Source organism: Melospiza melodia, chromosome 22, assembly GCF_035770615.1.
Source record: "Melospiza melodia melodia isolate bMelMel2 chromosome 22, bMelMel2.pri, whole genome shotgun sequence".
NCBI classification, from domain to species: Eukaryota; Metazoa; Chordata; class Aves; order Passeriformes; family Passerellidae; genus Melospiza; species Melospiza melodia.
The window spans coordinates 11848952-11861220 of NC_086215.1; the positions used below are offsets into that span (position 1 = coordinate 11848952).

A 12269-nucleotide genomic window follows, 5' to 3' on the forward strand; every position below is an offset into this window, starting at 1 on the left:
ATTTTGAATAGAAAAAAAAAGAGGCCTCAAGTGGAAGCGTAAATAAATAAATCTGAGTTTCTAAACTGTTTGCACCAGTTGAGAATAAGATGTCCCAGGGAAACTGGTATATCCTCATTTACTATCAGCTTGTGGACCTTCTCAGGGAAAAACAATCTCATTTTTCTATTTATTGCAAGGCAATGATGCAAAAGCAGGGAAAATCAGCAGACTTACTGAGTATCCTTCCTCTTCTTTTTCTGAGGGTCCACCAGCCGCAGAGTGTCCCTGATGACAGCAACTTTCACTTTTTCATCAACAGGGCTTGGGACATTTTCAAATACTCCAGGAGAAAGCTTTACATCACAGAGGGACACAGTTATTCACTACAGAACTAAGGGTGATTTATTCCACATTTGCTGAAACTCCATGTGCTTCATCTATATTTCAAATACACCATGATGGATTACAAAATACTTCCTCAAGGATGCACAAATACCTGCACATTTTCAGTATGATGTTACAACAAATTCCTCTAGTAAACTGAAATATTATAAAAAAGATTGTTGCTGATGTTATCATTTATATTACGTATACAAACATGAACAAGATTATTAACAATCCCCTAAACACAATTAACGACTGCAGGAGATGATGAATAAATGCATTTATGACAGAGATGATGGAGAGCTTTCACAATTCCAATAAGTCATATTTCCTATGTATAAGATTAGCAATGATTTCAAAGCAGAAAATTACAGAGAACCTTGGAGGTTTCATATTAGCAGACAGCTTTCATCTTTCAAACAAGGAAAAAAGCCCAGAAAACCCAACCTAAGCAATTTCCTTCCAGTATCCCATTGAGAACTCTTACCTCTTGCTCATGTTCTATTCTCATGCTGGGGTTTGCATTTACTTCCAGTAACACAGGCTTCAAGTCTTTCATCAGGAGAATGTCAAACCCTAAAATCTGTGCATAACAAGCAATATGTCACTTCAGTTCTACCCAGGGCGTTCTGCAGAATGCAGTGCTGTCCATATGGCAACACTGAGGAGGAATAAACGTTTGAGGGGCAGAAAAGAAGTAACTGAGAAACTCTCCAGTGCTGAATAACTCCAGAAGCCACTTGGCTCCCATGGCAATGGCTCCTTTCACAGCACCCCCTCCCTGAATGCTGCATCTGCCAACATGGAACCTTGACACCCATGATGAGGGGGTCTGGAAATTGCCAGGATCAAAACTGTGTTAGGAACCTGCAAAGCTTCACTTCTAACATGTAGAAGATGGAGTGACAACTGTCACTAACAAACTACAGCCATTGAAAATCCTCTGTATCTGCTTAGGGCTGGCAGTAACACAGGCCAGGAGATTGAGGTTTGACTTGGGTGAGGAGCTCTGAGCTCCCACCAGTGAGCAGCACCATAACTACAGAAACCCTTCAGGAAAGGCATTAACCACCCAGAAAATTAATCTTTGCACAGAAGTAACTGCATTCCTGGCAGAAATTCCAACTTACCTGGAAGCAAGTTGGCCCAGGCTTTCCTGCTGGTATGTCAGACTGATAGTAAACTTTCAGTTCTGGTGTCAGTGCAATAATTGTTTTAATCACCAATGAAATTATATCTGACCAGAGCTTTTTGACATCAGCTCCTCTGGAAGACAATCTGCAAAGAATGCTTGAAAAAGTCCTCTTGCTGCCAGTGTTCGCACTGGCAGAATGGATGAAATTCCCACTATGGATATTTAGTGAGTAGTTGGTTAAGTGCATAAAAACCTGGTGCAAATTTTTGAGTGTGGGTTCTTGATAGGGCTCTGTACAAAACCTAGAAAGTCCATCTTTGGCTATATAAATCTCTAAGGGTTCTAAGGACTTCAGCAGGACATAGAGGCGAATATCAAACTTCAGTTTGTCCACGAGCAGTGGTTTGCAGATGTACTCCTGCACTACAGCTGGCCTGCTCTGGATGCTCCCTGTCAGCCTGATGTCACTTGGGTCCTTGATGAGGTAGATTCCATCCCCCTGGCAGCCTCCATCAGGCTTTACAATGAAAGTGGGCTTCCAGGATGGATTGCTGTCTTTCATCGTACGAACCTAGGAGGAAAAGCACTGCAGTCAGAGGCACTAACTGGGCAAGGCAAGAAGGGCTGGTCCTGTGAAAGCCAGGCAACAAAAATAAATCAAAATAGCATGGATACATCACCAGAGTAGTAAACAGCATGCAGAAAAGGCAGAAGATGAACAGTGCTGACAAGCACAAGGAGAAACAAAAAAGCACAAGTAGGGAATTACTAGTACAGATAAAAGGTCATTTTATTTAACAAGTCACTGTATAAATCATTTCAGGAACTTCTTTTTAATGTTCTGTTCCAATTTACAGAAGGAAATGGGGTATATCTCATGAGATCCATCTTAGTAGTCACTAATGTATATGAAACTACAAAGTTAAACTTTCATGCTGCATTTTGAACAACTACTGACAAAGACAATCATTAACTTCAGGAAAGGTGCCTTAGTATTCAGGTATGAATGTAAATACTACCTGAAGGAAAACTGAAGTAAAAATTTGTCACTAACAATACCTTTTTCCACCATCAGATACTCATAGTTAATAAAACTGGGGGATGCTGAACCATGCACAGGTACAACCATGTCACTGACACATCTGCTGAACATCAGAGCTTTCATGTTACATGTGTATTTCCCACTACCTAAATAAATTCTAGTTTATTTATTACTTGTACAGCAAAAGTCAGAACTGCACACATGGGGATGCCTCAATCAGAAATGAAATTGAGGAAGAAAGGGAAGCCCTAACAAAAGAAAGCAGCTGAAGAAATGCAGGATGCAGGCTAGCAGGTTTATCAGCTACTCATGGGATTCAGGACAATAAATCACTCAAAAACCTCTTCCTCCCAAACCAGAGGGATGTCCCAGCACTGACCACTCCTTCCTTGCACTCCCACGTTTTAGGGCCCCCCCTGCAGCTGCTCTCCCTCTCCCTGCAGCCAGGCACGTGCTGAGCCCAGTCAGAGATCTGGTCCTACCCTGTGGCTCACCAACAACCGGAGATTTTAGAAGCCTGAGGACAAAGGGTAACAAATAAATCAGTTGTCACCATCCACCCTGGAGAATGAAAGAGGAAAAAATCAGCCCACAGGAAAGGCTGAGCATGGTCAGATCACTGTGAGAGCAGCAACCTCTGCTGTACCATCAGTGCTGACCCCCAGGAGGGGCCCAGCTCTGTCAGCAGTGACATTCCCAAGGCCTCAAGGACTCCTGGCTCCACCCCACCCAGTTATTTATTTCACTCAGAGTCACACTGCTAAAAGCCTTCCTACCAGCTGCAGCAGGAATTCAAGATCCATTATCCAGACTAGGATTTTTCTCAGGGACAGGTGTCACACTGACTCAGTGAAAGATCCTTCTGCAAAATAGGTCACTCTGAGGGATAAATGCCTCAGTGGAGGTCATAAATGGCATGTGGATAAATAGGTCCAAGTAGATCAGCAGGCCTAGATGAGCAAAGAAGGAAAGCAGGATTTATGTCCTAGTCTTTTTAGCACTATAGAATAATCTCCCCCTGATGTGACATTACCCTGCAGAGCAGAGGAGTTCTCTGGTTCACTGATGTTAAAGTCAGCACCACGGAGAGACACCTGGTTAATGTGAACCCTCTGTGAGCAAACACAGCCCCTGGGACTCCTGCTGAACACACAAAGTGCCAACTGTGCCCTCCTAGGGCAGAAAATAGTGAAGGACCTCTGTGGCACCAGGAGGAAGAATCTGCCCCCAATCCCACATCTGCTGCTCACCCCTCAGGCTGTCTGCTCTGCTCCAGCAGCACCTTCCAAAGGAGATGATGCTTTCCAAAGGAGATGATGCTTTCCAAAGGAGATGATGCTTTCCAAAGGAGATGATGCTTTCCAAAAGAGATGATGCTTCCCAGGGACTATTGCTGGAGATGAAAAAGAACCTGCCTTTCAAAATATTGCATTCTAACAATCACTGGTCTCTGAGAGCTCTCTTAAAATAAGAAGTAAATAATTTTCTCCATCATATTCTATTCCATTTTTTAAATGGACTAAAAGGCCTGGATATTATTCAAGCTTTCTAGTCCATCAAAACCTACACATGGCAGATAAAGATAGGCTGGTAGGGAAAGGGGGAGTAGTAATCCAGAGTCGGTCTCAGTCTGTTTTTCAGCAGATTTACTGTCTTGAAGAAAACAGATGGTTTCTTGATCTTCAAGGAAATTCCCAACAGTCGTCTTCAAATTCTCTGCAATCCCCTCAACTATATTCTTTCAAATTCTCATTGTGAGGGGGCTTGTCCAGACTTAGAAAATTCAGTCATGTAGGAAAATGAGTTTATATGAAATGAGATATTTCTGTGTCCTTTGCTTGACAGAAGGAAATTATCTTTAAAAAACATGTTAACCATTTACAGTTAACAGCAAGAGAAGGGTTGGTGAAAATCTGCAGGTTTGGCTTTCACAAGGAAACACAGGCTGAATGAATATAGTATTCTGGAAAAATGCATATAATGGGCTATAAGATCTGACAGCACAAAGACTGGAATATTCATGCCTATGCCTAAGAGGTATCCAAAAGCTGAAAACCTGATTAAACCACCAAAAATATGCTGTGCTGGAAACTAGACCATCCAAATTAGATTCTTATTAAAAATTAATCACACTGGCCTATTCATCATCCTCACAGACAACACAAAGAAGGAAGTATGAGAACAATCACAGTCCTGGTTTGAATCCCAAGCTAATTACTCTTCAGAAATTGGGATTTCATGTTAATAGTAAGTCCTTTGCACACCCATTCCAACAGATTTTTCCCTGCTGGGGAAGGAGCAATGACTGCAGCACCTGAGAGATTTGTTTATCTGTAATTCATCTTTTGTTACAGTGACACGTTAGTACAAAACATTTTAGAAAATAAGCAATTGGTGAATATTGAGAATAGATAAATAGATATTTATTTAGTAAAATGAAATTTTAAGCCCTTGATGAAAAGACCTATCACCATCTCATTTCAATACAAATGACACAAAGGGAACTCCTTTTTGTTGGTATTTCCAGTATGAAACCCATCCACCACAACTCCAGTGCAGTTTTCTCAATTACTGGCTTTCAAAGCACAGCAGATTAATATTAGAATACCTGTAGTGTTTTCTACCTGAATCTAGGTATAGGGGAGAGCTGACAGCATTTGATTTCATTATTAATAGATTTGTATGAAGAAGTTCACTATCATGACTACAGAAGTGAGGCACAATAAGGATATTTGAAAATAAATTGTTTTGAAATGCTGTAGTGCATCAGGAGAGGCAGCAAGATTTAAATTCTCATGGAGTTTCTTCTTTCAATAATCATTTCTGTTACAGGCAAAATCTCAGAGGTGTTCATTTCTCATCCAGCCCTTTGCAACAAAATCCTGCACTACAAACAGCACCAAACCATCTTCTCGTGTCTGATCTACACCTGCACTGACCCAATCTGACTTTTGATAATTAACATATTCCAGAGTGTTCCAGCTCCTCAGGGACATGTCTGACATGCAGGCACCACCAAAGCTCTCCCCACTTGTCTGCTGTGAACAAGCTGAAATGCAGGCTCAGGGAGCTGACGGCTTTGGCAGCATTAGGGTTGCAAAGCAAACAAAACCACATATGAACAAATAAACAACAGAAAAGACTGGAGAACTCCTGCAGAGAACTCACCAAACTGCAAGTGAAAAGTGCTCTGAACCTTTTATGGTTCACAAGGGGTTTGGAATGTTTTGGGTTGTATTTTTTCTTGTTCTGGAGGGGTTACACTCCAAACTTGTGTTAAGTAGAACATAAACTCTTACAACATAAAATATAATGTTTGATAACAAGAACTATGCTTTTCTCCAACACAGATGGAAGAACATATGCAAAGGAAACTCCTAGGAGTGTGTTAGTGGACATCTGTTCCTCTTGGAACACAGGCGGCAGCGTGTGCAGAGAGGGAGCAGAGCAGCATTAACTCGCAGTGCCACCTGGTGCCAGCTGAGCACAGTGTCACCGGCAGCTCAGTGCCACCTGCAGCCCAGTGCCACCTGCAGCCCAGTGCCACCTGCAGCCCAGGATCACCGGCAGCTCGGTGCCACCAGGAGCACAGTGTCACCTGGAGCACAGTGTCACCTGCAGCTCAGTGTCACCTGGAGCACAGTGTCACCTGGAGCACAGTGTCACCGGCACCTGCACCTCAGTGTCACCTGCAGCCCAGTGACACCTGGAGCACAGTGTCACCTGGAGCACAGTGTCACCTGGAGCACAGTGTCACTGGCAGCCCAGCCCAGGCCACACTGCCTGAGCTCCCAAAAGGCTCATCCCAGCACCCCTACACCCTCCTCATCCTCTGCCCCATCCCAGCACCCCTACACCCTCCTCATCCTCTGCCCCATCCCAGCCTCACTGCACCCTCCCCACTCTGCCTCCCACACATCTCCCTGCCCTTGCTAAACTGCTTGGGTTGTTTACACTCCTTTTACAGCCTGGTCTTACAGCAGTGCCACGGCAGTGACCCAGCCCACCTGAAGAGTAGCTATTAAAATATGTTAATGAATTCGACCACATTATGGATATGGTAATTAGCTAAAGAGTTGCACCCAATACAAGAGTCTTTTCAAGCCCAGACCTCTCTTCTTTCATATTTCCAAGGACAGCACACTCTAGGATGCAAGAATACCCTGGGCAAGTCAGACAGGGTTCAACAAACACATAGAATATTTAAAACTATTTGTAAAAACGGAACCAAACAGCAACACACAGCATGACTCTTTTTCAAAAAAAAAAAAAAAGCTGAAAAATAATGGCATTTTATTACATTCTGAATGTTTTCAAAAAAGAGCAGTTTGACATGAGATGGTGTGAGTGTATTTAAAAATTACCAAAGCAAAATGCTCTTCAGAAGGGTTTGGATACAACAGGCCAAGTGGATTAAAATGATTTCAAGTGACAATGAACCTGGTGAAGCACCCCACAACCCACACTGTACTGGAACCTCCTTAGGCCAGCAGAAAATACAGGGAAAGGGCTGATGCTTCAAGGTTCAATTTTCAGATACCTCTCCTGGCACAGCACAGCAGAGCAAGAGATTTGAAGTTTATTCCAGAACATAACAAACAAAGCAAACATCCAGACATCCAGACCATGACTGGAAAAGATGCCATCCACGTGCCCAGGTGTGATTTTAAATACTCTGGTGGGTATAGAAGACCAAAGAATGACATGGATACAATATCCACCAGTGACAGTATTCTGAGTCAGCTGTGTACCTCAGCCACAAAGAGAGGCAGCTCCTCTGGCAGGATCCAGGAGCGAGGGTAGAAGTTGTACTCCAGGGGAAACAGGTCCCGCATGGTTCTCATGGCCCGGCTCAGGGTGATCTTCCGAACCGTCTCCGTCATGCCTGGAAAAGGCGCAAAGTTACAAAAGCCCTCACTGCAGCCTCCTCCCAACAGTAAATGAATCATGGCAGAGTGTCATTCATTACTCACCTGCTGGGAAGGCACTCTGGTCACTGCTGTCAATAAAGCTGAACATCTTTTGAGATTTAAATCTGACACAATAATTGTGCCATTGCCCTGCCATAGTTACTATTGCATGTGTTTCTGTATAATATTAGAAAAAATTAATTCTCAAAAATACAGCTCAGAATAAAAGACAGCTTTAGTCAAATACTTACTAGTGCCTTTGCCATAATCCAAAATTATTTTTCTAATCTATCATTCCAAGAATAGGTACAAATGTAACTTATATGTAATCAACCACTTTGGTTTACTTTGTAGTTATTTAAGTATCTGCATCACAAACAGGTTATTTTGTGAACAGCCAAACCAACATTTGCTGAAGTCTTATGTCCATTGGGAACACGGCTAAAAAGCTATTTTTATGGAAAAGTTTCTGGTAAAATCCCGCATGAAATTAGCACAACATTCCTGGAAAATCAGGTCTAGTTCAGAAGGGCTCTGGTTTGATTCCTGTGCAGCCACTTGTTCACCAGGTAGAAGCCAAAACACAGACAGGTAACATTCATCTAACACTGATTTAAACCATCAGAAAACAACAACACCATCCTACACCTGAGTGGGAACTTCCCTCAGGCAGGAGAAAGTCAGGGCAAATAAAGCCTGGAGTTCAATAGCTGAGGTTCTTATGCTCACAGCACACTAACAGCAGCCATAAATCTGAAGTAAAGGGCTTAGATAAGTCAATACCTAAGCTCTTAGCTCTTATTTAGAGAGATCTCAACAGGGATTAAATGAGAAAAAAAGGAGCTTAAAAAAATAGAAGAGTCATCATAAGATGAGGACTGACATGAACTCTTCAATATTAAAAAATCCATTTAAGGAATTCTGCTTCGAGCTTCTCGCTGAGATAAGCCAGAGTATGAAACAAAACAGATTCTTTCCACTTTGAATCAAAACCAAATCCAAAGATACAGCCCTGTTATCAGTGCCTGATAACAGTCAGTAATTGCATACTTCACTTAAAATCTGCTTTTTCCTAACTTCACGTGTATGAAGCATTCTTCTCAACAAAACCACTTTCTCTCCAAAACAAATTTCAGTTCAGAAATTGTTTAAGACACCCACTGTGATATTCTCACCCCTTCACCAAACCCAGTAATATGCCAAATATACTATCAGCTGATTAGGCAGATAGTTCACAAGAAAAACCAGTAAAACACAGAACTAGGTCCCATAACGCTGTGTTTAAAGCATTTGTTTAAGTAGAAAGAGAAGTGGAGTACCTGGGAACTTGTTGACCTGCCCTGAGAAGATGTTGCTGTCGTGGAATGACACCCCGTGCCAGTAGATGTCACACGGGAGGCGGCGGCCAAACGGAAACTGCAGCAGAGAGCAGAGACGAGTTTTGAGCAATCTGGGAATTTCTCCTCATTCCTGTCTGCTTTAAACTCTCATTTAAGCATAAACCACTCACGAACTGTCTTCTGACTGTCAAAAGAAAACAAGCTCTTGTATATTGGTTGCAAAACTGAGAATATTTGGATCAGCTCAAAGACTTTAAAGTGAACAAACCAAGAGAGGTTTTTAAAAACCAAACCCAAATGACTGAGGCATGGCTGTAGTGAGAACCCCTGAGCTTCTGATCAACCAAAGTGGACACGCAAAACAGGATATTTAAGTGCATTATCCATTCATATATATCCAGATATAAGTATTAATTTCTGCAGCATTAATTCCTTTCTGGTACTAATAGCCTGTAATTAAAATAAAAGCTTGCAATTCAATTAATCATTTGTTGAGCATATATATTCCCACTATCAAGAACTAAGGCGATTATTTCAACAATATTAAATATTCCAGGTTCTCTTCCCATTCACATAAGATCTCACCATAAACTGGCAAACTGCAGTTTGTTTTCTATTATCAAAAAGATCACCTTTTTTAAGCAGTCTGAAGAGCTCAGAAGCAGCACTGCCAATTACTGAAAGCAAGTTTCTAATAGTAGTAAAGTGGTTTATAAAATCCCAATTAGTTTTGTGTAAAGAAGGTGCTCTTCTTTTTCATGCTCATTCTCTTTGACATTTATCAATCCAAAAATCCCCATTTTATCTGCAGCTCCAAGAAGATGCCATTTAACTACCATATAGAATACAGTCACAGGAATAGCTTCTATTACTAGGCTGCATATTTTTCAAATAAATCTGCTATATTTAGCATTTTAGGACACATTTGCATTAAATATCTACCACCCTCAGCACCCAGTGCCATTTACTTATCGAAAGAACCACAGTACTTTGCAGAAACTTCTTGTTCTTTACTTGATATGTAATTTTTCTTATTTTAAAAATTTCTCTGCGCAGTGGCTCATTTTTCTTTGAGCATGACAGAAAAAAGAATTGCATAAACCTTTTGAGTGCATTACTTTATTTGCTACTTTAATTAAAATTTCAGTTTCCTCAGTAAATAGCCTTGAAAAATTAATTTAAAATGCTAATTGAGCAATGCATCCTTTCTGTTTTCTTACTTGCAGGGATGAGAAACCCAATTTAACAAGAACCAGTGGATTCTGCACTTATTTCATTATTATTCAGCCTGCAAGATCTGTTTTTGTACAAGTGAAAATTAATTCTGTTGGGCTTTGAAAGACAATCAGTGGCCTTAACCTCTCTCCACAGGTATATCCAGAATACAGATGCAGCATTCAGTCTCAGAGTGCCCTTCCTACTAACACCTGAACAATTTATTTATTTATTAAAAGAAATTGAAATGAAAGGAACAAAATTTGCATTTATATAACACCTTTCATCTACAGAGGATATCAAAGCTCTACAAACACTGCACAGAAATCATTTCACAAGAGATGAGGAGTGAGCAGCTCTGGACAGGAAGATGGAAGCACTGCACCCCCTTGCTGAAAATTTGGGACAGCACAGCAAGGGCCCTGCTCCTGAGAAATCAAGATTATCTGGATTTATCCAACAATGGGATCAAACTCACCTCCTGAATGAGCTGGGCTGGATTCTGTAACCTCTGCACCACACTTTACATTAGAGTGGTGTTTGGAGAGGAGCCAAGTTCGATTATTTGGTGCCTCTGGCAGTGCCAGGCAGATATTAATTAATCTTATAATGGGGGAGAGGCCTTTGCAGCACATTCCCAGCTCCTGCTGTGGGACAGAGGCTGAAAAAGAAAGGTGGCTGGAGCCATCCTTTTTTAAAATCCTTTAAATCTTTTTTAGTCAGATTTGGGCAACATTTGTCAGAAAAGAATAAACAAGGAGCCATAAAGAGAACAGAGCTGTTTCCACAGGTTTGACATGATTAATAAGCCATCCCAGTCAAATCTGTCTGACAGGTCATTTCTACCTTTGGATTAGAAGCCAATAATTTAAATTGTCTCACAGGTCCCATCAGTCTGTTCCATCATGTTTAATGACAGGTTAAATGACTCGTTTTCCCCTCAGCTTTTCCCAGCATAAAACCTGAAACTCTCCAAACAGCGAGACAAATGGAACGCTCGGCGCTGGGATATTTGATGCCTGGGACATCTGCTTCTTCCATTTTCCTGGTAATTGAAAGCTTGCTGAAGAAATAATTTATTAAGAGATGAATAAACTCGGGATGCAAGCTCAATTTGTGCCCATTATTTCATTTGGCATATCATGTTCATTTAAAGGATGTGCCACGCTGCATCAGAAGGTCCAGCCTGGCACAGGAGCTGGCACACACAGGGGAGCTCTGCAATGTTTCTTGGAAGGTCCACCCACACAGCCCAGCAAACCTCAGTGCTTCATTTACTCAAAATTACCTCAGCTGGAAAAAAAAATTGGATTTTTTTTCCTGTCTTTTGCTTCTGAGAACAGTCTCAATGGTCAGCTTGCTGTCTTGCACTCCTTCACCTCTTCCCCACATATCAGTGCCACAGAATATGTCACCAATGTTTATTCTTCCCTTTTTTGTGTGTCTTATAATGACATTTACCATATGTCAGTTCACTAATGAATAATAAAATAATAAAACATGGATATGTGACACTGTAAGAATGCACATTATACAGAAAAAGTTATGGATCAAAAGGTGCATACTTGAAAAAGCACATTATATTGTCTCCTCCCAATAAAATATTCCAGCCAACACACCCAGCAGCAAACAGCAGAAATGAAACAAAAGCAAGAACAGGAAAATGTAAAAACAGGGAGGAAAAAGGATCAAAAGTATTATACAAGGGATAACAGTAGAACAGCAGTCCCTGACACATCACTATTTAAAATACATGCATTTCATTACTACTTCCAGGACCTTTTTTTGCATTATTTTCATGGATCCTGGAAGCAACACCCGTGTTCCCTCTGCTGGTCCTGCTGTAACAGTGCAACCAGCTCTAAGGCTCTGGCTGAGGTCTGAAAAAGGATTTTACTGCTATTTCTCTAAATGTCTGAAAGGGAGAGCTTCCAGAATCACATGTGGCTTGAATAAAGAGTTTTCCTTGGATTTATCTTCTCAATTTTGTTAATTTTTCTCTTCAAACCTTGCCCAGATCTTATTAACCTATTTATAAACTGAAGATACACAGCAATACATGACAGTGGGTTGTTTACTGGGAATGAGTTATCAGCCACCCAGATGGTGCAGTCAAGCAGCACAAAATTCCATATTAGGCCTCTTCTTTATTAAGAGACAAAGTGGCCAGAGGAGGAAGCAACAAACTAAATGAAAAATATTGACCCAAGGAAGAGATGGAGGAGAGAGGATATGGAGGGAGACAGGGAACAAAGAGAGAT

At 41.3% G+C, this 12269-nt stretch overlaps 1 protein-coding gene across 4 annotated transcripts in view; it reads right to left on the reverse strand.

The window, feature by feature from the left end:
* Nucleotides 1-12269, reverse strand: part of TTLL11 (tubulin tyrosine ligase like 11) — a 35098-nt gene that overhangs the window by 19664 nt on the left and 3165 nt on the right. For 3 of the 4 annotated variants that reach the window (XM_063174492.1, XM_063174490.1, XM_063174489.1), the window contains exons 2-6: nt 8773-8869; nt 7295-7428; nt 1497-2072; nt 854-949; nt 217-335 (exon numbers count right to left, since the gene is read on the reverse strand). In XM_063174492.1, coding sequence (XP_063030562.1) covers nt 217-335; nt 854-949; nt 1497-2072; nt 7295-7426 — 923 coding nt within the window. In that variant the 5' untranslated portion in view covers nt 7427-7428; nt 8773-8869. Of the gene's footprint in view, nt 1-216; nt 336-853; nt 950-1496; nt 2073-7294; nt 7429-8772; nt 8870-10486; nt 11860-12269 lie in introns of those variants that run through there. The other variant, XM_063174493.1, reaches the window with a different exon arrangement.